This window comes from Euwallacea fornicatus, chromosome 2 (assembly GCF_040115645.1).
Source record: "Euwallacea fornicatus isolate EFF26 chromosome 2, ASM4011564v1, whole genome shotgun sequence".
NCBI classification, from domain to species: domain Eukaryota; kingdom Metazoa; phylum Arthropoda; class Insecta; order Coleoptera; family Curculionidae; genus Euwallacea; species Euwallacea fornicatus.
In genome coordinates, this window is record NC_089542.1 from 816,605 (window position 1) to 843,955 (window position 27,351).

The window sequence follows — 27,351 nt, forward strand, 5'->3', positions numbered from 1 at the left end:
GATTTTTCTGCCGAGCTGACTCAAAGAAAATGAATTTTATTAGCGATAGTATGAGGTGTTTCAGGCGCTGTTCCAGCAGTCGAGGAAACGAAAGCGGGAGATTTGAAAGGCTGAAAAAATTCTTCATAGAGTTTTTTTTAAGGTGCCCTTTTGAGATAATTATTTTAGTTCTTAGTTTCGGTCTTGTTCCGGTCCTGTTGTCGTTATTCCCTTTCGTCGATGTTCCACGCGGTCCTCCTGCTTAAAGGCTAAAAATTCAAGGCATTAACCATGTCTCGCAGAAAATATATATTTCATTCAATTAAAGACGGTCTTGTTAAACTCACGTCTGTCGTCAGAAATCCTCTTATTTAACAATATCTCGTCTTTTATAACTGGTTAAATAAGTATTTATTGTATAACTCGTGTGATGGCTCATACGTTTTATGGAACCTCGCTTTGCCTCTTCTGCAAAAGCCCACTAGTAAAGCTGTGCGTTTCCTAACTGGTTACATAAATAGTTTATTGTGCAACTTTATTCTTGATTCCAGCAGTGCTGTCTCCACATAAATTCACGTACTCGTGCATCTTATCTTATTAAGTCTTATTCATTACTAGTTTGTAGTACTACGCTGCTGTGCAGCACATCTTTGTACCAATGTCCGAACATTAGAAGGACAATGGTCTGCTTATACTTACATAGTATAAAATAGATCCATTCCATTAGGAGAATCAGTCATAAAGCCGGACTGGTCGGTCTGGTGTGTGACCGCTTTTACGTTGTGTCGGCTCTGGCAGTAAAAAAACGATCACATATTAAAACTTTAATGGCGCTTTTATTTAGCTGTAAAATTAAAAACCGCAAGATATATTTTGCTCAGAATCTTAAAGGATCTTGTAAAATACCACTGTGTTTTAAACAGTAAAAAATTGCAATTTAAACTGCACATCGCTTATATGTTATTAAGCGCCAAACACTTAATTAGCAGTCAAAAAACACAATAATTACTATTTACCAGGACCTTCAACATCGTCAACATAGATATGGCCTAGGTTGACCACGTGTATTTTTTTAATATAAACACACCTTTCATTTTCGTTCCAGCAGGTGCGGGGGTTACTGGCGAGTAGACTTAACATGGGTGTTGGCAAAAAGTACGTTGCATGTAAATCACATGCCGTTAGTGAGAAGTTTTAATTTTGAACCTAACACCATAGGTGGGATCACCAACAAAAATGGAGACGTTGGAGCGTTTAGGGAAGCCTCTAGAAAAAAAAACATATAGCAAATAATTGCTGAACGATGTTAGCCAATAATGAATGATAATCATAGTCAATAGGGAACGTGATAAATGTTTAAATTAATTTTGCTTAAGTCCATGTACGTTAATGTATACGAGGACTTAGCCCTCGCCCACAATGGCACCTCTCAGGAGAATTTTTCCCGCGCGAGGTTGTTCGAAAATTTAAACACAATAGATTTCCACCGACCGATACTCCTGTGAAATATCCACATTTGCATTTATTTAAACTTTTAAATCGTTAAAATTTTTTCGCAAATTTTTGATAATCTTCACAAAATTATGATTGAAACTCAGTACCGTCTTACTTCTTGCGGCGCAGGGCCTGAAAGGGACGTATGCGAATGACCTCGTCTGATTGATGACGGTGGTGGCCTTTTCTTTCCGAATTTTGACTGATCTCTTGGCTCGTAATATCTGTGTCACCCGGTATACGACCTTATATTGGAAATGCAAACGATTGGTCATAAATACGGTTGATACACAATGTGTGTTTGGAATTTAAGTTCATTACGTCAATATACATATTCCTTTGGCATTACCCACATGCTCAAGCACATAACAATGTTGCCAATTTGCTCCTGCTATGTTAACTGTTGTTAATTACTTATAACAGATTTTGGTCTTCAGGCAGGATTAATTGTTAACCCTCCCGCCTATTCAAGAAGTTTGTCCGCGTGATTTATGTCCTAATTTGAAGTTTTGTATTCTAATAATATATGGGTTCTCTATGGCCAAATTTATGGCCCTCCAAACCCAATAAGTGTTAACGATACTGACCCAAAACTTTTTCACCTTTGCTTTGTTTCGGATCGTTTTATTGCGGGTTCTTTTGCCGACACCCATATAAACTTAGCAATATATGTGTTTCCTGACTTTTACGTCCGTCCGTCTAATTTTTGCCGTAATTTCTTATAGAGCTTTAACACGAGAAATTTACGACTTTATTTACTAGCCGCGCAGCTTAATTTTAACTACTTTTCCTAGAGCTTTTTAGCACATGAATCGCGCTTAATTTCAGGCTTCCAAGCTTAAGATGTCGGCACCAGCGAATTGATTATCAAATTTTCGTAGAAGGGCGACCTGTCTCCGGTTTAGAGATTTGCTACGACTAATCGCTTCCTAAAGCCTGTTTTACAGCGTCATAAAATCATACATCTATAAGCGAAAATTGAATGATTTTTATTCAAATCAGTAGCTATTAACGAAGTAATTTCAATAATCTCCCATGTAGTATTAGTTGGGTTATAAAAGCTCTCGGAAAACTTGAGAAATATAAATTCGAGGGACCATAAAAGCAAATATACGACCGATATAACGTCAGGTTAAACCGTTGGGTTTTTAGGGCTTTATTGATAATAGCAGATCTTGAAATGCGGAGGACCTAATTTCTGCAAGTAATGCAATGTGGCGGCTATAAAACCGAAAAAATAACGTACATTTCTTATGAAGCACAACGCTTTTAGCAGAAGGAAGCTCAATCGTCAGCCAAAATTGTGTGGCAATATCTGGAAAATTCCAAATTCTGGACATAACGGGAGTATTTTTCTAAAGCGGCCGTTATGCTGGACGTAAACGAAATCACCATTCACTATCGATCTAATGCAATTTGGTGGGTGTCTGCCGGTGGTATGCGATGCTTGCATATTCGGAATCACCGGTGACTCTCAAAATTAACCTCTAGTGATCGAGAATGGAAAGGCGCATACTAAACTGAATAAAAAGCGGTTTGAAAAATGGGAGCCCGAAAGACATTTCTTTACATCCAGTAAAAAGTAGTCCTTTTCTTGGGTCTTATTTTGTCGTTTAGTCTTCAGGGAATCATTAGATATGACTTTTATAGACCATCTTTTTGTCAACGCTGCCAATCTGGATCTACAGAACTAGCAATTAATAAGTGGACTATATTTAAATACCGGCGGCCACATGGGCGATAAAATTAGAGACATGAAGCAATTTCCTACCGATGAAATTAATTTTATAGTAAATAATTATGTAATGTTTTATATATAATGCTCGCAATTAGAGTTTTAATAGATGATCTGATATTACTAATTGGTGTGTTATTAAATGTTTGATTGGCATATTAATAGGTAGTTATTGCAAAGTAGGAGTTGCCTGTTCAGCTAATGTGCCGTTTTGCGCCAGCTGTCTTCTTGGAATAACTAGCGTTTCCTATAGTGTGACCGATTTAGATGCGGAACACCCTCATAAAATTTGTTTTTGTCATCTGATTTTCATTTTTCGAACTTTTTTTTTTATTAACAGGTAGCACAAGATCGAGCGATAATCATTTTTGTCCTTTATAAATATTCAAATCGGTATTGCTTGGACATGCCAGTGGCGAAATCAAAAATAACCTTCCTACTACCAACGAAGCGTCTTTAAACAGTTAACATCAATAAAATTTCATGAAAGTACTCCAAGCAATTTAAAAACAATATTTTACATTTCCGTTTTTTTTTTTAACTTTACATCCAGCAACTCGAAAACTACCGATTCACTTTTCGGTCGTCTATCGGCCATTTCCATTTGGCATCATAGCTCACAAACATCCCTTAGATCGCAACTCGTTCTGTCTTCTTTTCTCCCATCACATTCATTGTGTTGTCGTAGAACTTTTTAATTCTCTGCGTTTAGGGGGCACCGAGTCGTCTGAGGTACTCTCCTCCTAAGTCCAGAAGAACCTTTTTAGATTCACGGAGGTATTTACAGGAACTTTTCTAGAATTCCTACCAGAAATAACAAAAGCTGGTTTAATGGCCCTTTTTCCTATTTTATAGAGAAAACTAGCAATACTACTAGGTGCGGAAGCTTTATGGCCTTTACGAAAGCTTTTACGACCGATCCCGTGGAAAACTACGCTCCATGAATATTTCATCCGTTTTATTTTAAACTGCTCCACGTGAAACCTTTTTACTGGGCTAAAGCCCGGATTATCAACGTTTTGCTAACCCCAACCATGAAATTATTTCAGGATATGTCAACAATCCGGACCTGATGCCGCAGCACTTACGTCGAAACTTACGAAATATTTTATAGACTATAAAAGTGAAAGTTTAACCTTAGGAGTACCGCACAGATGAATAAGGGCTAACCGAGGACTTTGTGGGAACGTGTTGCATGATAAGATGGCCTTAGATATGGGGGAATTTCTGTTTGGGAGTATATTTATTGTTAATCGACTTGGTATCCTCTGGGAGGAATATTTGGAACGATTGATGGGAAGTTCACGATAGTGGAACTATCTAATTTTTATTAATGGAATTTGTTCAGTTCTCGTGCGAACTCAAATTTTCTAAGCCATTTCTGCGCAATAAGATAAAAAATTAAATCCTCTCTAAATTATGCAGACTATCAGTCACCCGGTAAGTCACGGAACTGACTTATTTTTTCGTTATAAAAAACATGTGAACGTGTAACAATTATCTGTAAAATACTTCCATTAAACGAAAGCGCAATAGCTTTATATTAATGACCTTTTTTTGTTTAATTTAAATTGTTGATCTTAAATAATGCTTAAAATTTAAACCGGCCTGGACAGCAATTGATCTTTTTAGGCTTGATTTAATTAGGGGCTTTACGAGAGGTCGCTAAGCAGATACAGGGTGTCGATGTGATCATGTCGCAAACTTTGAGGGTAAGCTCCTCTCAAGAACGTAACACTCGCGGACGTCTCGCTTCCGCAATACAGGGTGTGAAAGTTTGACACGTATAATCTTTCAAAATTAAGTTATCAAAAGCAAACGTTTCATTAAGGTTTTTTCCTAACTTACTGAGGGAAGTCTACGCACAAAGTTGATAACAGAATCACATTATCACTCTATACAACATAAACATGTATTATGTTTCTTTGTTTCAGGTGATGAATTAATGTGTGCCCAACCTAACCAACCGAATTACTATTTAGGAAGAAAACGTTGTGATCGATAGGCTTAAGTGTGAAGAACATGTTCCAAGCAACTCCGTCTTCTAGAGGGTTCTCGTCCGGTCTTATATCTCAAAAACAGATTATTCTATATATTAGATGTGTACTCAGTGTCTAATTGAAAATTAATAAAAATCATAGTATATTGTTTATATAAATATTCTAGACTTAACTTAGTGCTACAAAGAGACTCTAGGGACTTTATATCGGACCAGTATTTAGGACAGAGAAAGCAGTGTCCTATAAATTTCAGCCTATATCACATATTTGCGGACACAGTTCGGTGCAAACGAATACACATACAATATTCATTACCGCAAGCGCTAGTCTAGATTATCATCAGCATGTGATTGTTGCACTATTACTCACTTCATTATTGTCAATTCTAAGTGTGTTGTGATTTTTCATGTAAGGCCTAACTTTAAGATAATAATGTGAAAGCCAGGTGATATTTGTTTCTTATAACTACAATTTAAGTTTAAGTTAACGATTTTATACATATTTATTATTCTTAGGACAGGTTTAAAGATCAATCGTAAGTTTTGTTGTATCGTGGCATGTGTAGGGGAACAGTTTCATGTATCAGGTAAGAGAGGTCGAATCCAGTGGAGACTGGGGGCTCCGAGGCAGTAAAAGCTCCGAGCATCTGACTCACCTAACAGAAAATTTAGTTTTCAGCAAATATTTCAAAAATATGCACCCAAGGTACTTTCGAGGGTTCCTTCACAAGCGTTATGCCACCTCGAGGAATACCTTGAATCGAAGGTAGTTTCTCCTGGTTGCTGATGAAATTGATTTCTTAGTATTATAGGTTAACTCAGTTTATACAGAAATCATTAAAAGTATCCATCATATAGTATGTCATTCCAATTTTTTTCCCAAAGTTCAAATGCGGTGATTCTGGCGAGATGGTTGACAAAATTTTACGGATATTGTGCTGAGAATTTTTTGTTTGGCCCAAAGGTAGTCAAGGAATTAAGAAGAAAAGGATTTGGTTCACCTCCATTTACTCAGAAATCCTGGGAGCTTCCATCAGGTCACACCACATTGTTCTCAGTTTGCAATACATTTCTTATCTGGACGTTTAAGTATTCCCAAAAATGTTCCTAGGTGCTTCGATTCCTCGGTATAGAAATTACTAAAGTACTTCTTCAGCTGCTAAAAAAAAAAAATATTATTTTGGTCTTTATTCGTTAATCGATATTTTTATTTATTTGCATCACGAGGCATAGTCCTCGTGAGCAACACGGTTGGGTCGTTGAATGATATGATTTATCTATAGAGATAACTCATATCATTCAGGCATTTCAAAAAATAATGCCTGTAAGTTTGCTTCTCTCTACTTTGAAATCCTAAACGTTTTTATTAGAGCTTGTCCACGTTACTCGGAAATTTCAATAATATTTCACGTCATATTGACACAGGGGAACATGAAATTAGTCGTGGACATTCTTATTGAGAAAAGAAGTCTTCCACCCTTAGTGCGCAATCAGAGGTTAAGGTTGGGTTCAGATCCAGAGTTTTCCGCCTAACAAATTCATTGCAGCGATCCGGAATCCCACGTTACTGGAAAACTCCAGCAATTTCGACCGTCGATTTCCGAAACCATGTATTGATCCTCGTTTTTTGAATTGACAAAAATAAGTTTTCTCGAGAGGCCACTTCTACGCCTCTGAACTTATAAATTGGAAATCGAAGTATTTTGAAAAACGGAGTGCTCAAGATTCAGTTACATCACTAATATGGAAGAATTGCATAATTCACCGACATCGTTAAGGTGGTTCGATCCTGGATCAGACATTGTTGAACCTCTTGACTGGTCTTGAAATAGAACTCGTCATCGGATTATCTTACTCCCTTTCTCCATATCACGATTGAGAGCACTTCCACTAGTCGTATCGGGGATGTTCCAAAAACATCTGCTGAGACTTGGTTTTCCCCAATAACTTCATTCTCTGGACATGCGGCTCTGATCTAAAACCTTCCAAGTGCGAAGTCTTCTTGAAACATGTGGGTCTTGGGTAACTACCGGCCCTCCGATTGTTTGAACCTCTTGAACTATTACATTTTTTCTAAATCTAAAAACATTTCCATGCATTTGATTAAGCGGTTACCAGCTTAATCAAATATGGATTGAGGGCATATTTATCTTTGCCAGAGCCTCCTGATGACCAGTAACCTCCCCATCTCCACCTGCCGCTGGCATGTACAATTTTGTTAATGCTCAATTTTTGTTATCTAGTTCGTAATTTCATTATTAAATTCCTATGGGCAAGGGTAGCTGAAAGCGCAAAATCCGCTCTCATTAAGTAAACTTTAATATAAATCATATTTTCGGTGTTGTGTACCTTAACATACATTCTAATAATACATAGAGAGGAAAATCATATTTTTCTTGATAGATTAATTAGGTGTTTGCTTCCTGGCAAGATGAGGCAATATACCGGGAAGTTATTTGTCATAATTTCATAGTTTTGATACTTCGTGTACATAGACCCTCTTTATAATAGTAATGCAACTACTCGTTTCCTTATCTAGATGTGTAGGCAGTAGGTATTTTTGTGAAATATCTATCTTTATTTAGCATGTAATCGTTAAGTAGCGTTAAGACAGTGTGTTCAAGTAATTCAACGTTTCCGTAAGCATGTACTATAATATGTTTAATTCATTAAAAACTATAATACATGTTTATTTATTCAGATAAACAAGCGTTTCATTTCCAATTGCTTTAAGCCGCTCCCATACCTTTATACCAGATCTTACAACTCTACGTAAAGCTCCAAAGCTTAGGTGATTCGCCCAATAACTCATGCAAATACATCTGTAGGTAAATAATACTCGGATGCTTTATTACGCCTCAGCTGGCGTAAAAGATGCTGCGACCTAAGCCTGGGGGAATCCCAGGCATGCACATTCTACTATGCCCGTATTCCAGTTCAACCTTACGTTAATAAATGGAATTGGTAGTTTGGAAGATGCTCACCTGTTATATCAACGCAAAACGGATCACCAGCTTCAGCAAGTCTCGGATTGACCCATCCGAAGGTCATTGTATAAACAACTTTAAATCTCTTGCTCGTTTCAGGTTTTCTCGGCTCGAAACTTTCAAATAATTGAGAATGGTCCGACTGCTAACTTGGATTCATCTTAATTATGAACTTCCAATTCGACAAATAGTTCATCTGCAGTCTTCATTCCATGCTAGATGATGGTCGTCCCATCTAGTCTTGAATTTTTTTGTAAATTTTAGATTCTAAATCTCTAGAGATCTTTTAACAAATTAACTCGTAGATTTTCAATCTTGCGAGGGTACCATTAAAGTACATTGAAAACGATACATTCTGTGTGGAATGGTCCGTAGGGTCTGTGGCTTCCTCTTCGTTGCTACAAGGCTTAATGATTGCTGCGCTTTTTTGGGTGGGAGAGTTGCTAATGAAGGACGTAGGATCCTGCTCATCAATCATATACTTGAGAGGGCCTTTTTAACAGAGTTTTTGACAACATTCTTGCCTTAATCTCCTATACTGCCAAAACCGTCTATTCATCTTCTGTAGCATCCAAAAATGCATGTGGGTGCAATGCTTGAACGCGGGTGTTTGGAACGGTTTGATGGTTGAGGTTGTAATGGTCAATCAACTAGCGTGGTTTCCCTGATCTCGTTATTTATAGACTGGAGGAGTCCATAGACGACACATGAATTCCCTGCCTTCTCTAGAGCGCTCTAGTGATTTCCATGGTCAAGAGGGGAGATGGACACCGGTCCGATTACCGTTGATATTTTACAGGTGTCATCATTTTTCCAATTGCATTAAGAGTTCACTGGAGTAACATGGGAACTATATTTTGGTGTTCAAGAACCGGTATCCAAACATAACTGCATCTTTTGAATGATTTCTTTGATTTCATTCTTCTTCGAATTCCCATGGCATTAGCATATCTTAATCTTGACAAGGCGCCCGTTAAGCTTCATTTCTTTCCATTCCTCTGCATAGCGGCTCTCTTCAAATTTCCATTCATCCCTGTCTTGTGCCGTTATGGGGTCCTTTCTGAAGAACAGCTCTGGCGGGTTCACTCCACGACATTTTTCTGATAATATGCTGTTAACCATCCTTTACTGGTTTATATCGCGATTATTTATTATCCAGCAGTAAAGACGGAGAAACTTGGAAAAAACAACCATTTGTATTATCCAAACAGCTTATCATGACCTAATTTATCATCAAATGTTCTACTGTGATTTGTGTGCCCGTTCTACCATATTAAATGTGGTAGTAAAGATACAGTAGCGCCTTTAATTTATGCATTAAATTTATCAGCCATCTAAGTACAAATATTTCTATGATGTAGACATTACAGGGGCGCATTAGGCACGATTGTGAATTCACTACACGGTTGAGAGCTCCCTGAGATGAGTTAGTAGGACGTAACATTCAAGAAAATTTACATCAGAAGATAATTAACCTGTGAACCTCCCACTTTCTTCAAATGAAGCTACATGTATCGTCTGCGTTGGTGCAAAGATGGAATTTTTTAGGAATTGCTAGAGGGGTGTTCTAGGAACTAGCGTGCGTGAGCTTTCAGCAAGAACTCTCTGATGTTAATCTGCAAGATATCATTAAAAATATATCTTGCTTTGAAAATAATTAGCTATAGATTAAAGATAAATATTTCACGTATATACGTTCTAATTAGCAACTTCCCATGGGATTATCCATGGACATACCACATAAGAGTATGCAGTACCAACCGGCAAAGAGCTTTCTAAAGTAAGTCAACCATACCGATTACACATTTTTGAAATTTTATGAGCATGTTCACCTATACGGTAAAATGTTAGGTTTTTTACCAGCCTGTGACGCAAACGCGCCTTAGTCGAAGTTTATAAATTAAAGACATTTTCTAAGCCCGTTCCTCTTAACATCTGGGTCGGAGGTTAATCTTGAATGAAAGTCGTTTTCTCTAAGATATACGGGGTAAAGAAAAATGCTCTGCAAAACGGTGACATTTCTACTCTCTGCACTTGGTTGCTGGGGTAAGTTTAGAACTTTCGCTGTTGTGACCTTTAATGGTTTTCGTTGATATCTAGGAGCATGTTGGGTAATAGTTTCGGTTATATAAATTGATGGTTAAAAAATATTTTTATTATATATTGTACAAGAGTAGCAGGACAGTTTAATGAACAGCTGTTTAGCTTTCTGCTAAGAACGACGGTATCTTTAGTACATTACTTTCAAACCTCACGTTCACAGACAGTTCATCTTATTAAAACTGGCGGCGAAATTCCCCGCGTTACATTAACCAAAGCAATTAAATATATCTAAGACCGAAAGTCCTAAAATTACACCAGTTGCCAAATGCAGCGGGTTGAAGTGAAACTATTGGTCAGTGCATTTTACTTTACCCTGTATATCCCCGAAAAAAATGCTTTTATACAACGTCATTCTCCGACCCCGATTCCAAAACTGAGCGCTTTTCAATATTTCTTTGATTTTTGGATTTCAGTCCGTATTGAGATAGAGGCTAAGAGAAATGAAAAATTTTGCCGTATCGGTCATTCCCATGAGTAGTTACGAAGAGATTATTGAAGTAAAACAAATTTACGACAAAAAATTCTCACAGAACTGGTCAGAACTGAAGCTCCATATATGCTTTATAAAAGCACGAATTAAGGGCTTTGAAAGTGGTACCATACAAGAGATGAGTATGCGGTGACTTCTGGCAAGAGCTCAACAAAGTTTAACACATCAAATTGTGCTCATTATTACTCAGAAATTACGAAAATCAGATATGAATATTCCACTTTCTACGAAGTACCGCAGAGGAGTATCACACACGAATGTGAAATTACTAAATGCGTTGCAGCTTTCAGCCTTAGAATTCTACTGTCAGATGTTAAAAGTTTATTAATTGTAGCCAAGATTGTACGATGTAGGAGTATAACATAAATACACAAAATATGCGTTAGATACGTAAGATTGCCACAAATTTATTATACAGGGTCGGACATATGGTTTTGTAAGGTCAATATAGGAGCGGAAAATATATAAAACACTCTGTATTATTCATCATTTTTGAATTTAACTGTTAATTCTACTGCCATTGAATTCTACTTTCTATGATTATCGAAGCGATGTACGTACTGTCTCTAATCACATTTTGGAAATGAAGATCACCAAATATGTTCAATTTTGGTATATTTAGGTGACGCAGCGCTGAAAAAGAAGATAGTTAGGGAGGACTTTGACAAACGGAGAGCTGGTGGCTGTCACAGTTTTTTGTGTCACTCGGTATATTTGTGCACGAATCGGTTTCAAAGCTCAAGAAGACATTTTGCTTCGTTTCGTATTGTTCCCGCGAGGATCGTCGCTTTGCGCACTTTTTCTCCGATCCTGCATCTACCAGAACTTCAGAAGTGTGGTTGCAACATGAAATATGTGGGCTCCTCCAAGGAAAAAATATTATTGAGCTTCTCACCAATGAGCTCGATATGAGTGTTAAGACGGCATAAGGCAGTTTCATCCGGAATGGGGCAATTTTATACAATATTGGTTTGTGTGAGCCCGACTCTGAACTGCGTTCATTCGTAGTGTTTTATCTCTTAAAAAGAGCAAAGCATAATCTAGTTTTAAGCTGGAAACTAGAGGAACTATAGACAAGCAGAAATTATAAAACGTGGACATTAAACCTAGTTTATTGTCTATAAAGCCGAGCTATAAAACTTCCCTTAAATCTCTGAGGGTTTCTCTAAATTCCTCTAGTCCCGGAATCTGCTTGATATTGATCAGTTTGTTTAAATATTTTCGACCTGTTCGTAGTTTTATGTTCGCTAAAGGCCAATGAAAACAGCAAATATTGAAAACTGCTTTATTATGCAAGAAAAACCACTCATAAATTCTAAATTTCTCTTCAGCAAACGCAAACTCCTAAAAATATTAATATTAACGACACTTTTACTGCCTTGGCGGGTACTAAACTTCAACTACTAAAATTTTACTGCTCGTTCTGGGACATATATAGGTGAGACAACTTTCATCATTTTTATCATAACAACTTATTCTAAAGCGACCATAAATAAAATAAATAAACTCTTTATGGGAAGAGAACGTCCCCTATTTCAGCAATATGATCCAGGATGTAGTCCACATCTTTTGTGGTGAGAGCCGAGTTTTGGGAGACGAATCTGAAGAAATTGGGAAGAGTTTTGAGGGGTTGATAGTTGAGCATCACCGAGCCGTGATTGACCATTACGGATTTGATTTGAGGAGCAACCTGGAACCGAACAGAAATCTGAATTTGGAGTGTTCAGATTTATTCGAAGATCAAAGAAAATTTTTCAGTTAATGTCATTGACTGATCGGTTCCGTTTTCACGAACCGGTGGTTTACCAAGCGGCCTGAAAGGTATCTAGTAAACTTTTCCGTTCTGCCCGTTCTAAGGCCCACATGGTGGATATTTTCTCTCGGGAGCAAACGCTCCATTAAGTACCCCGGTTGCTTAATTTTAAAGAAAATTTACCGTCAAATTTAAAAATAGTATGTTGTATCTGCGTGGGCGTGCTTTGATCAAACTTCGCATCCTCATTATGACTCATTAAGAAGTGAAAACAGCAATTACGTGCGAGTTGTCCTTTCCTGCTGAGATTAACAGTCAGGAAAGGATAGTAAACAACATCGCAATAATCTAAAAGCGGGTAAATTAACGAGTCAACCAGTAGGTAATATTTTAGCTTTACGAGGTAACAGGTACTTAAGTTTGTATAAATTCTTCAGCCTAAAATACAACAGTCGCAGTTTTGGTGCAACACGAAACTCAAAGTTCAGAGAACTGTCAAGAACCAAGCTTCGATTTTTGGTGGTACCAGCAATTGGTAATACCCATTGTCAAGTCCCAATAACAGCGTGGTCAGACAGTAAACAAGTGCACGTGGCGCGATAGTGAAACGCCCACCAAAAATGTTTAAAACCGGTTTTTCCACACATGTAAAATTATACAAATTTGGTTTACAGTTCCCTGCCATTACACAAATTAACAGATAAGTACTCTCTTTGGACTTGACCGTAAGGTCATAGTTGCCGGACCATTCACCAAGTAGTCTGAGACCGTCGGGAAGGAGCCCAAACCCCTTAGTTGTATCCTCTGACGGAAAAGAGGTGAGAAAAGACGTTGTCAGAAGTGCTATCCGCACAGCGATGCGTTGCGGATAATCGCATTTAATCAGGTATACAAGAAGTATAAATGTTAAACAGCGCGGGATCAAAGATGCCACCCCGGATCACTTCCGAATTGATCACTATGACAACTGACCAGGACCTGGTCACTTTCGTAATTTGCGTGCACATGGCCTCGCAGGTAACTCGAAGACTACCTGCATACGGAAGGGGAAATACCCCAATACTGCAACTTGGCAATAAGTAACAGCCCTATAATTTTACGAATAACTTAAATTTCAAATATTTGACCTAGGATTGGTAAGTTAACTTTGGCCCAAGGTCAGAAATGGACGAGTCTATTATTGGAGCTGTTTTCAAACCGTCAAGATTCTGGCCTCTCTCCATTGAGAAATTATAGAATTTTGTGACAGTAGAGATTATATATATATAAATCAAGCTTTAGAATATCGACTTTATTAATTGTAGCGGTGAGCATTGAAATAAAAAAAAATGATCAAGTAGCAGCAATCACCCGTTTACCTCTCGATTCTAGACGGGCCTTCCCGTTTGGGCGATTTGATGACTCTTGATAAGACGCTTATGGACAAAACCCGTCCAGGCGTTAACAAAGAAAAAACTGGGTAATTTTTATTTGTCGCTTACCTCGGGCATACTAATTCAAAAGGTCCGAAAGATATCCGATTGATCTTTGCGCAAAGCCCTAAAATTGCGCTAAGGGCATACTTGCAACTCTGCGAAAATTTAAAATTACCTTTTTCCTGCAGGAAAACCTAAAAGAATTGCATTAACGAAATTAACAATTTGTCGCATCTGACGCTTACATCAGGTGGCGCCTGCCGGAGGTAATTAAGCACGCCAACCCTCAACAATTTTGGTCTCAATTCGGTTAATTTTTGTTTTACATTTGCATGCCATAAGTCATGAGGAATAGGAGAAACGGTGCAAGAAACACGATTAATAAAACTTATTGTCGGACACCTCCATTGCAACACGAGGAGCGATTTGCGTTGGACGGAAAATTAGTCCAATTTTTTTGAATGGGACTGGTTTTATTTAAGCGGACTGCATAAATACGAATTAAAGTCTTAGTTAAGACAAACAGCCCTCAGGAATTGAAATTTGTTTTGGTCCAAATTTCCTCTTCGGTTTCCTGCCACTTTCCGTAAGGGTGCTATTAAAATGTACCCTTAAATTAAGGATTATTAATTCAACGATGTGGGCGCCCTCTTACGAGGAGAATTACTTTTCTCAGCTTTTCATTGTCTGTGCCATCTACTGTTGAAAAGTAAAAAGCGGGAGTGCGATTGGTTGCATCAATAGTGATTGGCGATTCGTTCATAATTCTTACTGTCGCTACTCGAAATTAGATGGCACTGCACGTTTTGAACTAAATTTTTTTGAGAATCCACTATTCAAAGCTTATTTATTAATTCTTAATGAACGTTACCGGCTCCGATTATGTCCCTTTGATCGTAATTACATTGTTCCAAACACTCGTAAGTTATTAAGAGACCAACAGCTATGGAAGCCTCCTTAAAAGTAGGGATTAAACGCTTTTTAGTTAACATTTTAATGTGAGATTGCATGTTTTTGGAAGACCAAAAGACTATGGCACAAACAAAAAGAGGTCAAAGTTAGAGATAAAACAGGGCCGCAGACCTAATTGGTTTTCAAGGTCTGCACTCAAAGGAAATCAGATTACAAAACTTTGTTCTTTTTCCCTCTTAAAACCGAGCAGTTCTCCTGCCGTTTTATAAGAGATTTTTTTTAAAGTCTGCACTTTACTCCTCTCCCTTTGAGAGCATTAGAGCTGAGACTAAATCGATTACTCCCTGTACTTTTTCTTTAACGTTTACCCAAAATTTGGGTATCAGCGTTCTAATCACCTTCTGAAGCTGCTTATGATAATCCGAGATGTTGAGCTTCCCTCTGAGATATCTGGGCAGATACCAGAAGCAAACGTTGACGTACTGTCGCTTGGAGACCAGAAAGAAGTCTGGTCTGTTATTCACTTGCTCCTCAAAGTATTCGGCCATAGTCATCAGGGTGTTTATGTGGTTGGCGAAACCTGAAGAACCCTACAAAGTGCAGAAATATGACAATCAACTTAAGAAACTAATTGATGCTGAAGGAATTTCACAAGGGTTCGGAAGAGCCATAAATTCGAGAATTATGATAATCTGGATATCAGTTCGTTCCATCTGTATCTTACAGATATTTCCACTTCGTCATTTTCTCCCGTTTTTTCAAATTTCCTGGACTATTAATTCTTAAGGACGGCATGGTAGCTCATCCCTCATTATTAATAAAATTGAATATTCTTCTTATCTCAGCAATTTTCTCGCTCCTCTCAAAAACCCTGACACGGGATTCCAAACGAATTAATGAAAGCAACTTCTATTCTACTCCGGTAGTACACAGTCTGGTGGTAGTTTTGATTCTTAAATAAATTTGCCGCCAATCAAGGTTAATTAGCTTAAGACTTGGAAGAGAACGCGACACTTTCCAAATCCAAACGAATGACTTCGCATCTCCGCCGCTGGTTAAAAGGTTCTCTAATTAAGAGTCCCTAATCAATAAGCTCCAGTGTCGTCCCCACTAGCTTCTCAACATTAAACTACTTGAGCCACTTCTGTGAATAATTAATCAAAGAAGGTAATCTACCCTTTCGAATTTAATAATTAAAGGGTAATTAAAAGGCAATTTCTTATTGCTCTGCCACTGGCTGCAGCTCAGCGGTGCAGCAATTAACTCGAGTGGATTAGTTTCGTGTAACCAGGCCTTAAACCAATTAAATTTCGATTTTCTACAGTCTCCAGCTCGCTTTTTTAAGCATCGACGACCAGATAGTTTCAATTTTCTTTCAGGTTTATAGCGACATATTAGTCTCAATAACGTGAGTCATTTCAACCCTCCGTAGCATTAAACTCCATGCCCTCATTACGTTTTATGGGCCTTAAGTTGATATTAATAGTTTTATAAGGGGGATGTTACCCGCATTCGACTCATAACTTTTAATGTGAACCCGATTACTCGTGATTTATAACTCACTTTAGCTTTCCACATCAACCAAAATTTGAAGACGTCACACTTCCTGCCGCATTGCAAGTACTTGTCTCCGACATCGTAGCTGGAGTCGTAGTACTTGTCCTTCTGAAAGAGGTATTCAGCCCCACGGGAGTGGCACGAATGCAGAATTTTCGGATCTTTGACTAGAAGCATTGAGCATTGCTGTGGTACTGCCAAGAGCTTGTGAGGATTGATCACTATTGAATCTGCCTCTTCGATCCCATTGAGTTTTGCTCTGTAGATATAACTGAACTATATAATTCGGCAGAAGAAAAGAGACGGGGTCTTACCGGTGTTTTTGTGAAAACAAAAGTCCTCCTCCCCAGGCAGCATCCACGTGGAGCCAGGTTTGATATTTTTTGCAAATCGAGGCTATTTCGCTAACAGGATCGAAAGCTCCACGGACGGTGGTACCTAATGTGGCCACCACCATAAATGGTACGAGTCCTCTTGCAATAATTTCTATAATCTGATTTTCCAAATCGTGAGGAACGATTTGACCAACGTTGTCGGTTTTGAGTGGATGAACGCTATCCTCTCCGATACCCAGAAAAGCTGCAAATTTGTATATGGAGTAGTGGCACTCCTCCGAAGTGAGGATTACGAGGTTCGACATGTTGGCATTGCCTTTTTTCTGTTAAGAATAGCTGCTGGTTAGGTGCCACACGTTTGTCAGTGAAACTTTCCCACCTTAACATCAGGAAATTTCCAGAACCTGGCCAGATTGATCGCAGTTCCATTTCCAAAACTCCCTCCGGGGCAAAAGATGCCATCCCTCCACTCAGCCCCTACCATCTTGCACACCTCACCAATTATTTTGCTCTCCATTAAAGTGAACACAGGGGCCACTTCGTAGGTGTAAACGCTTGCGTTCAATGCGTCTGTCAGCCATTGGCCCGCCAGGCCATAGGGGTCGAGTCTGGAATACGGGCAGTCCATTGCAGAGGTTTCCCTGTTGACGTGTTTACTTTCGACCATCTTACCCAGAAAACAACTGATTGATAAAGTAGGGATGTCCAGTTTTCACGCTAAATTTAATGGTGTTCTTCATAATTTGCAGCAGCTTGTCCTGACATTCCCCGGTTTGGGGTAAACTGAAGTCGAATTCCTCTCGCAGTTGTTCGGGATTCCTCCATAGCAACACTTTATCTTGACGAGTGGTGAATACTACATTTTTAAACAAAAGCTCGATCGCTTGCCTCAAAAAATCCCCGTGCACGTCACGATTGGGCACTGGACAGAAATCGCCCATTGTGGTCGCATCTAACACTCGCAATGGTACTATTAGAACGGGGCAGGGGCCCTTTTATCCTTCTTCGGCTTCCTTATTAAATTAATTGGCTAATTAGGCATGCTCGAACGAGCGCACATTTGGCAAAGGGGAAAAGAATAATTTGTTCTCTCGTTATTTAAAAAGGTATGTCTGCAAGACCGTTCGTTAAATTTGAAAGTCAGAGGTTCTAGGTGTTCGAGTAAACAATCACAGATTTGCTTAGTAAGACATTGGCGTAGTTAGTTACATTTTGGCGCCTGTTTGTTATTTTTTTTTTCCATTTGGGAACATAAATTACGCAATTAACCCGCGGAACAGCTCGACGATTTCGGAAATAACAATATAACCTCTTGAAAAAGATCGACAAAACAAACGCGAAAAAGTGAGATTGTTTACTATAGAATTGAAAAATGTTGAAAAATACGAGGTGTCCGTTTTATAAATTAGGGTCAGTTGCTGTCCAGTTAGAGTCACTTTCGGTCACACCGAAAGTAATGCAGTGTGTCCAAGATAAGGATTGCCAACATGATTATCTGATAAATCGCAATAATAGATGGAGACTTGGTTTAATGTGGAACAGTGGCGCACCAAAGGGAATAGTTTCACGGGACAAAGAGAACTACAAAAATACCTTTTATCTTAACCAAATAGAACAAAGTGGTATTTTCCAATTCCTTTTTTCCCGAGTTGTTATGAGAGATAAATAAGAACTAAGCCCACTTTTCCATTGCGCTTTTTAATAAGCTTAAACAAGACAGTCTTAGTTGCCTGTCCCAACTTCCATCTTCACATAAAATTTTTCCTGTTTCACGAAACAAGTTTACGTTCCTTTTAAGAGCATTTTAAAACTCCTCATAACGGACTGCCACTTCGCGAAAAGCTCCGCGAATTCCTCAAGATAAGACTAAACGTGACGCCACCTAAAACTCGTTTAATTTCTGGCCGTGGCGAAAGTACTTTTCCAACGACAAATGTAACTGATCAGATGCACACGTCGGCATCATATTATTACCAAAAAGTGGCTCATTAGAATATTGAAAAATATTTCTTCTTCTGAGACTTTCGAAAAGAAAAAATTTAACGAGGAAATTGAGGCTCGTTCGAGTTCGAAAACAGAGAAAACTGAATTTTTGGCGAGATGGATTAATATCCCCAGCGTTCAGCATGCAATTTACGAACGCAGTGTAAACAATAAACGTATGGCCTTAATTAACTCCCCGCGTTTAAGGTTCACTGCTTACTTCTCGTTTTTTTTTTAATTTATCACCCGTTACCTTTGTGAATGTGCAACTTTTTTTAGCTGTTTACGAAATGGAAATCACATCGGATTGTGATAGTAATTAACGGTGCTGGATACGAAAAATTACTTCGCGCGAGTTATTGTATCAGGTGAGCTTTAAATGATGCGGCGCTTTGGTCGTACCTATAAGCAGTGGCAGGATTTAAGGAAGATTCCGCAATTCGTCCTGCATTTTTAGACTGAAATTTGTCAGCTTTTTAGTGAAAAATTACATCAAAACCATCGTTGGTGCTATCTCTCTCTCTCTCTCTTTCTCTCTGCTTTTTTTTTTAGTAATCGTAACCATGCAGGGCGTTATTTAAGTCCCGGCAGAGGTCGAGGGTTTTACTCCTTACCCGATTTAACGGGACCATATGCCCTAAACTGCTTTATTTTTATTATACACGGTGAGCTTTCTTCAATGCTCACTGCAGGGCGAAAATCACTTTGGCATTTTTACACGCCCCGTCGTAAGAAATCCTAAACAACTAGATGGCGCCAGTAGCGCGGATCACTGACAGCTTTTAACGTATAACCGTATTTAATTTCACATTGTACGAAATTAAAATAAAGGATCGATATTAATTAAATTACTGCAGTAATAAATAATGATATGCATAGTCTGCATTAATAGAGCGAAGAGATGACTTTGATGAAGTATTAACCGACAAATCATGAAACCCAATCAGAGCAAGAAAAATAGCGTATTATTACGAATTTCCAGTGCTTCGATTGGGGATCGAATGCAATAGGGAAATATCCAATATTATCCTGGAATTTTGCTGAACTGAAGGTGTTTTATCAGCTAAAATGTTCGCGGATAAATTAGATACGCCCGAATTTACCAACGTGTCAATTTGGTCTAAATCTGCGTCTCTCAATTTTTTCTAAAAAGATATCGAAATTTTTAATCCAGGGACTTGTGTTTCCCGCTAATGGATTTAGAGAAAATTCAGATAGTCGATATGTGCATAAGCTTATGTTCCTAGCAGTGGATCCTAAGAGTATGTTATTTTCGTGGATCTTAGGAGTTTTATCGTTGAGCGATTTAAGTTTTTTTCTCTACACCTTTGTAAGTTATGGATTCGCCTCTCCGATGTTTCTGTGGAGTCTCGGTTTAATATTGAGTTATTTCCATGAGTAGCGATTACATCGTCACTAGCAATAAAAACGTTTTCAACTCCTCAGCCCTTCGACATTTTCAATCCCATTATGCCACTGGTAAAACTTGCTCGGCCTCACTCGACGACCCACAACCGCCCTACGTAAAAATACTTCAATTTCGAATAATTTCAAAATTTCTCGAGCGGTTTGTTTGCTTAGCAAGAAATACTTGTGCGGCGCGACACTTTTCTACCGAACTTTCTCGTGCAGTCCGGCATTTTCCCGGCCCGGCGTCGTCCCTTAGGGGGCCGCTCTCTTCGTGACAATATTTATCTTCCACCAAACCTCCATTTTAAAGTTTACGTTTTAAAACTGCTATATTTATGGCTATAATATTATATAGAGCAATAAACTTTACTGTCGAGAAGCAGTCCGCTGGTTTTTAGTTGAATCCAATTTTAACTGTTCATGGAGGTGTCAATATAATCGAACTCATTGTCGTAAATCAAAATGTGATTGATTGAATTTTGAACTTTCTTCCCTCAAGCTAGTTTCAATTGAAGCTGGGACCTATTAAATACCAAGGCATGTAGCATCGATAAATTTCGTTCCTTGCTTTATATAAGTTTTATGTATTTGGCAGTAGAGCGGCAGCTGCTTTCACAGTTCACACGTATACGGCACAAAATTCGAGGTGCTCAACTTTAAAACTCCGTCCGGGGGAGTTTTGATGGGGCGACAGCAGCAGGAGATCACGTACCTAATAAATTTATATTTCATATACTTCTTGCTGCCGCATGAAATTCTAATAAAATTGTTCAGATTTGGCACCCCGGAGGATTGTGTAACTTAGAAATTCAATGACAGACTTTGAGACACCTTAGGTCCTTCAGTTTGCCCGAAGACTTGAACAAATTGTATCTCATTGTTCCGGTATGTTGGTGTCCCATTAGAAGGTAGTTTAATCACTGTAAACCCACTTTAAGGCAAACTGTAAAAACTGGCCAACTTTTTAGAAAAACTTCGACTGAAAATACCTTCACTTCAAGAGACTTTAACACGTTTTAACGAGAAATAATCCCATTAAAGCTGGCACGTTTCACCGTTAAGGGCCATTTCATAGAAACTTCCCGAGTGATAATCTCATTTCGCAAGCCGAACTCAAAAACTTCTAAACCTCGTATTCTTTGCCATTTTCTATCCAGATCCACTATTACGTGCTCAATTTTTACTAGACACAGGACTAAAAGACAGACATCTTCGATATCAAATTTAGTTCCTTTCTCTGGATATCTAATGCATTTAGTTCTGGCTTTCTAATTCAAGGTAAGTTTCCCAGATTGGCTTAAAGCAGAGTGCAGACGGGGTTTGCGGTTTCTGGAAATTTCAAAACTTCAGACGTTAGTTCGAAGTCTTCCGACTGAATATTTATTACCCGTGCGTCAGATTTCAATATTTTAATAAACACCTGAATCATACATGACCTGGTTAGCATTACAAAGTAGCTTTGAGCTCTAACACTTCATCTGCACATAAACTCGACATGTTTCTGGGGGATGTATGCGCGAGGGTCAGGGTTGTAATTTATTCGGATTGGGAGTTCACTGAAATGCGTTATTTCCGCACGTCTCGTCTCGGTGTCAGACAGATTTATACTTCCATGGATGCGTACGTATGGGACATGGGAATTTCAACAACACCCATAGCTAATTTGCAACGAAGATTTGGTACATTTGGGTAGGTTCGCACGTAACCTACTACAATCGTTGAACGTTAGTTTAGGTTGTGTCAGGTTCACCGCAGCTGAGAGAAGCGAAGGGAGGAGGCATCGAAAAGAGCAAAGGAGGAATAAGTAGATAAAAGAGATGAAAGAACAAGGAAATGGGAAGAAAAGGAAAACCTGTAGCAATAAGAGTGGTTTCAGGAAAAGGCGGACTACAGGAGTCCCACACTACCCGGCTGGCAACACAACACAGTCGGGCGTGAGTAAAGGCATTTTTCTCCTCCAAAAAAAAAGGTTCGACGTAGCTAATGTGGATCAAACAGGGGTGGGGTGCAGGGGACGAGAGATGGTGCTGTGCAGAATGAATGGCCGCAGCCGTGGTTGAGGTATGCTAGGTGGGCAAAAAGATTCCTGCCGGGCCTTAGATCATGGATGATTAGGAAGTTGAGAGGGGTCAACTATTACGCACGATGTTCATTAAACATACAGCAAAAATTCAGGGGGTTATTCCCCGGACCATTACAAGAACATTTTGTCCTTTGATGATTTTTGAAAAGCCTCTTTGTTTCGAAGATACAGGGCGAGAAAAATTTACCGAGACGACTGATCGGCGAGGTGTATCGCAACTCTTGGGAACAAACGCTTCCTCAGTTTCTGGAAGTTGTGAAAGATGCAACGCGGCATTTCCAGATTATGTCGCATAGACTCAGCGGAATTTTAAAGAATTAGGTCAGGTTAGGTCGTTTCAGGTCAACAACAACTTTTGCGGATATTCACCCGTTGACAAAGTTTGGTTTATTTGCACGGCATTGCATTTGCCTATAATGAGCATCGTCTCCTCAGTAGAATTGCGCCCCCCGATCTGAAACGGTCGCCTTCATGTCGAACTAAAATATATTTGCATTATAAAGGAAAAAAGCTCCTCGGTTTCCTGACAAATGTTTTTCCATGTTTTGAACCGCCTTTACGGTACAAAGTAGAAAGAAATAAAAATCAATGTTTATAGCACGGTAATCGATATTTGTGGGCAAAAATTAAGCACGAAATTCATGATAAAAGTACATTTAAAAGGCATTCACGTGAGTTGCGGAATAAGCGACGCTCTCCCGTTCATACCTAAAGATATAATTTTAACACGCATATCATAAATAACTATTTTTAGTCGTTTCACAGCTTTTTGTGGTCTCAAACTAATGCGGATCAAGTTTTATTTCGAGATGGTTGCGGATCAACACGTGAAAATTCGTGCTGAAGAAAAAGCACTACCGTGACAAGGAAGATACGGAAAATGTGCCGCACCTGCATTAGTTTTATGCTTTAGTCAGGAAAAAAATTGTTTTGAGGAAAATGTTTTCGAAATCTCCTTTTCTGTAATAGCATATGAATAATGCAAATCTGGTATCGATTTTGTGATTAGTGTTTGAGCCTAAAGTGTCATTGGTTTTATATATTCCCGAAGCAGATTACGGTTCGCGATTTTTATTTATTTTTTTTATGGCCGCGCTCAGCGGTTCAGAATGATGAATTTCCTCGCATTTTTGCGGCGAGTTGTCAGGAAAATGTTCGGAAATTATATTGATGCAAAACTATAGAACGATTTTGAAGCAAAATCTTTGACCTCAATAAGCCTTTCATCGGCTCTCGCATTTTCTCAGGCCTCAAGACAGGTTTCAACGCGGCGAGAAATTATAGGTTACAAAACTATTATCACGTCGTAAATCTCAACTTCAACGCCGCTTATTATGTTTATGTATTACTCAAAAACGTATCCCGAAATACGCGAAAGCTGAATCTTAAGCAGTCTCCAATACCCACTGCGCTTTTCAATACGCATTCCCTAACTGCCAATTAACCTGGTGGTTTCGGATTTATGCAATTTACGTATAACGACTTAATGAAACGCTACCATTGAGAAGCTTAGCAACCTGTATTTTGCGTATTTTTGATTAATGAACTGCAGTTATAACGTAAAGAGCAGCTCCAGGGGGAAAATAATCGACGCACTCGTAAACAAGGTCATGTCTGGAAAATAGTCAGCTCCTGAACGCGCATTGTTCAAGGCGTATTGGGAAAGCCCAAATGTTATAATTCATATGACAACTAATATAGCAAGCAACAATAACTGAAAGGATCTGAATTTGTCCATGTATTGCATGACTATATTGCAGATGAAAGAAATACATGATATTCATATGATATCACATTTTAAACATTCGCCATGCGTGACTATCGGCACAGGAAATCGCCGAATTACGTTATAAGCGGCTGGCTACGACCTCCGACTCCGTAGACCGCTGCGCAATGGACCGGTTTAGGTTCTGTGCGTTGCCTCTGCCTCAAACGTAATACACATTTTTCACTCTTCAGCGCTCATCACAAAAATGTTTTTAATCTTGAAAATCATGAGCTCGAGTTATTTCCAAACGGAGATACGATCACAATTATTGCGGAAAATGTAAAACTGTGGATAATTCATATTATAGGTACCTACTCGCATTTTTATTACTATTGCCCTTCGGATAAAGCTGCAAAGCAATAAGGCTCAATTTATCCCGGTACTTGCAACACGGAATCCGAGAATTTACGATCGAAATTTAATATTATGATTTAAATGCCGCCGGAGGAATATCCCTTCTTTTCAGTGCGAGATTCTTTTGTTTTTTTCTTCTAGATTTGATTCGCGTTTTTCCAGAAATTTATTCTGGAATTTTCCCGGTGGGAAAGGGTAATATCTCAGGCGCCACCTGGATTTCGAAATGTACTCGAGAATTTTTACAGGGGCTGTAGGGAATATTTACGAAAAATCATACAGCAGAAGGTCTACCTACGTCGTATTGGCATGGACAGAGTTCCTTCTGCAATGATTAACGCGATAAGGAACTGATGAGATTTAGGAACGCCAACGGCTCCCAACATTACATTCGTTAAGTTCAATTTGGTGACGTGTGAAAACACAACAGTGAATTTTTGCAATTAAAACTGGATGAAGTGGCACTTGCCATATAAACTCTTCTGTTGCGGAGATCTAAAAACCACAGGGAAACGCGGTTGGCACCCGTAATTTTTGTTCCTTTTAATGAATCGAGCCCAGGGAAGGTATGTGGAGATCGTGACGTGTCTTCGAGATTTGGGGAAAATCCGAAATCCCACCGAAACATACTATATAGGCATAACATGGACAATCATATCAATTTTGCAGTTCCTAAGTTCATCATTCATTCGTCAGACTTGGAAGGTATCGACTTCAGCCGATTTATCCTCAGCTTTTGGGCGCATTCGTGCACTTGAAGATCGTCTCGGAGAAGAAAGTACAAAAGCTGTTAATAGGTTTCGGATCCGGCGGGTTCGCAGGTCATTCTCGACGCTGACTGCGTATTTCAGATTAAGGAAAACTGGGCATGCTCCTTATCCTGTTTGCATTCCTCAAAATAAAATACATTCTTAAGCATAACTAGTTAATTCTCAGCCTCGGGACAAGTTGGACATTTTCATGCAACGTTACGAAATTCGCGTTTGAGCTGGCACTTTGGCACCACCGCCCTTTGTGAACCCTAGCTGGGAAAGAGACACGGGTTTTCGGAGCCATAAAATTGTATATGGCTAAACTGCCTTGTGTACCAACGCTGACAGTTCTATACTGTGCTAGTCCATAAAATAGATAGGGAAACAATTCCGTCGCTTACTTAGCTCGCACGTGCCTGATAACACGCAAAACTGAATGGAGTTGCTGGTTTCGCTGCTGCCAGCGGGTGCGCGAGGCAGGAGGTACAGAAAGTCGTGTTATCAATTATACATTCCGGCATTTAGCTCAGGTATTTCCGTGTTTTTTTTTTACTTGTTTGAACCGGTTTCGACGATAAGATAAAAAACAAAATCTTTTTATCATAATATGCCAGCACGTGTTGCAAAACCGACATGAAGGAAAAATGAACGAATGGCGGAACATCGTGCATGGTGCAAGAACAATTATACCGAAGGGTTTTTTTAGCAATAATTAGCACTCTGCGAGTCTGGCCTGGTGGCGAGTCGGAATCGCCACAGTTAACAGTAAACATGTTGGGCCTACAGGAGGGCATCCTGCAGGCGCCATCTTGTATGTCATTTTTATTGAATCTTCCCGAAATCTGAGAATGTAAGCGGCAGGACTGAGTGCAATAGGCCGACTTATGGCCCCGGAGGAATGAAGATTAATGCAAATGGCCGTCTATTACGATTTTATGCGTCATTCCAGCTTTGCCTTTAATTATCTCGAATACCCCAAAGACCGATTCCGATGCTATTAAATTTCGTCAGTGCCGTTGACGTTGAATCAGTTCAACGCAAGTACAGTTATTCAAAAAAAGCGTTCGCACAGCCGAAAACAAAATCCTGTAGACCTTAATTTTCGACCGATTTCGCTCAAATTTTGTATGATGAAAAATAAGACCTAAACTCAGTTTACGTGTTCGAGCAACTTTCGAAAAATTTAATTTTTGGGGTGCTTTTCAGGGTCTTAAAAAAACTCCGTGTTGGAAACTTCTTCTTGCGCCCTGGAAAATTTTCAGCATGGTTTTAATAATTTTGTAAAGGGGATTTTCTACGCATATCCCGAAAATTTGATGAAAGTCGGTCCGCAAATAAGGGAGTTGCAGCCTCTTAAAATCGTCAAAAATATTTAAATTTCATCATTTTGCGTGAAAACCGTCACTTTTTTCAACTCCATTATTCGCGGTTCGATTTTGATCAAATTTTCGAGATAAATGTAGAAAATCCCGTCTACAAGATTATTAAAACCACATTGAAAATTTTCCAGGGCGCGAGAAGAAGTTTCCAACACGGAGTTTTTTTTAAGACCCCGAAAAGCACCCCAAAAATTTGATTTTTAAAAGTTGCTCGAACACGTAAACTGAGTTTAAGTTCGAATTTTTATTCTGCAAAATTTGAACAGAATCAGGCGAAAATTGCGGTTTGCAGAATTTTTGTTTTCAGATGGACCAATACTTTTTTGAGCGACTGTAGAAATCAGCAAGGTCAACTGGAAGTATGTTGGGTCGGTAAGAAACATTTTATCAGCTGAAATGAGGCATAAAATCGTAATGGGCGTTGATTATTTCAGATTTTTCCCACAATTATTCGCCTTAATCTTTATTGCTTTTTGCCATAAGTCGGCTTGTGCGCTTAGTCCTGCCGCTTACGCTCGAAGATTTTGCTAAGATGGAACAAAAAAGACACATCAGATGACTGTGGTCGGATATTTTCCTGCATGCTCAACATACTTGGTCAGGTAGAAATCGGCCGTTGACACTGTCCATTTGTCCTTCCGATCGATTGATTCACGTTGAACTGAATTGACGAGATCTAATAGGATCGAAACCGGTCGTTGAGGTACTCGAGTTAATTAAACGCAGAACTGGAATGACGCATCAATTCGTGATAGGTTTCGGTCCTCTCAAATAAATTTTCGTGTAAAATAAATGATTCCATAGTACCTTTAAGTATTCGGTGTTTTCTGTACACCTGCTATAGCTACAAGCAGAATTTAGGC

General features: G+C 38.9%; 2 protein-coding genes across 3 annotated transcripts in view; one reads left to right on the top strand and one right to left on the bottom strand.

Annotated features, from left to right (window-relative positions):
* LOC136349583 (protein doublesex-like) overlaps positions 1 to 6,067 on the top strand; it is an 89,817-nt gene extending 83,750 nt beyond the window's left edge. For both annotated transcript variants that reach the window (XM_066301237.1, XM_066301245.1), the window contains one exon: positions 5,143 to 6,067. The gene's annotated coding sequence lies outside the window, so the exon portion shown is untranslated. The remainder of the gene's footprint in view (positions 1 to 5,142) is intronic.
* A 5,991-nt stretch (positions 6,068 to 12,058) lies between these two features.
* Positions 12,059 to 17,724, bottom strand: LOC136346764 (cysteine sulfinic acid decarboxylase-like). The gene is made up of 6 exons (XM_066296183.1): positions 17,432 to 17,724; positions 17,139 to 17,367; positions 16,739 to 17,082; positions 16,431 to 16,683; positions 15,266 to 15,457; positions 12,059 to 12,477 (listed from the first exon to the last, which is right to left on the bottom strand). Exons 1-6 carry the CDS (start codon positions 17,698 to 17,700, stop codon positions 12,298 to 12,300), a joined length of 1,467 nt encoding a protein of 488 aa, XP_066152280.1. The 5' UTR covers positions 17,701 to 17,724; the 3' UTR covers positions 12,059 to 12,297.
* Positions 17,725 to 27,351: the final 9,627 nt, after the last annotated feature.

What these genes read in the sequence shown, in the direction of transcription:
- LOC136346764 (XM_066296183.1), bottom strand. Translation starts at nt 17,700, where the DNA reads ATGGGCGATTTCTGTCCAGTGCCCAATCGTGACGTGCACGGGGATTTT. An exon ending in ATCAATCAGTTGTTTTCTGG is followed by an intron (nt 17,368 to 17,431) that starts GTAAGATGGTCG and finishes CCCGTATTCCAG; the next exon opens with ACTCGACCCCTATGGCCTGG. An exon ending in GGTTGATGTGGAAAGCTAAA is followed by an intron (nt 15,458 to 16,430) that starts GTGAGTTATAAA and finishes TGCACTTTGTAG; the next exon opens with GGTTCTTCAGGTTTCGCCAA.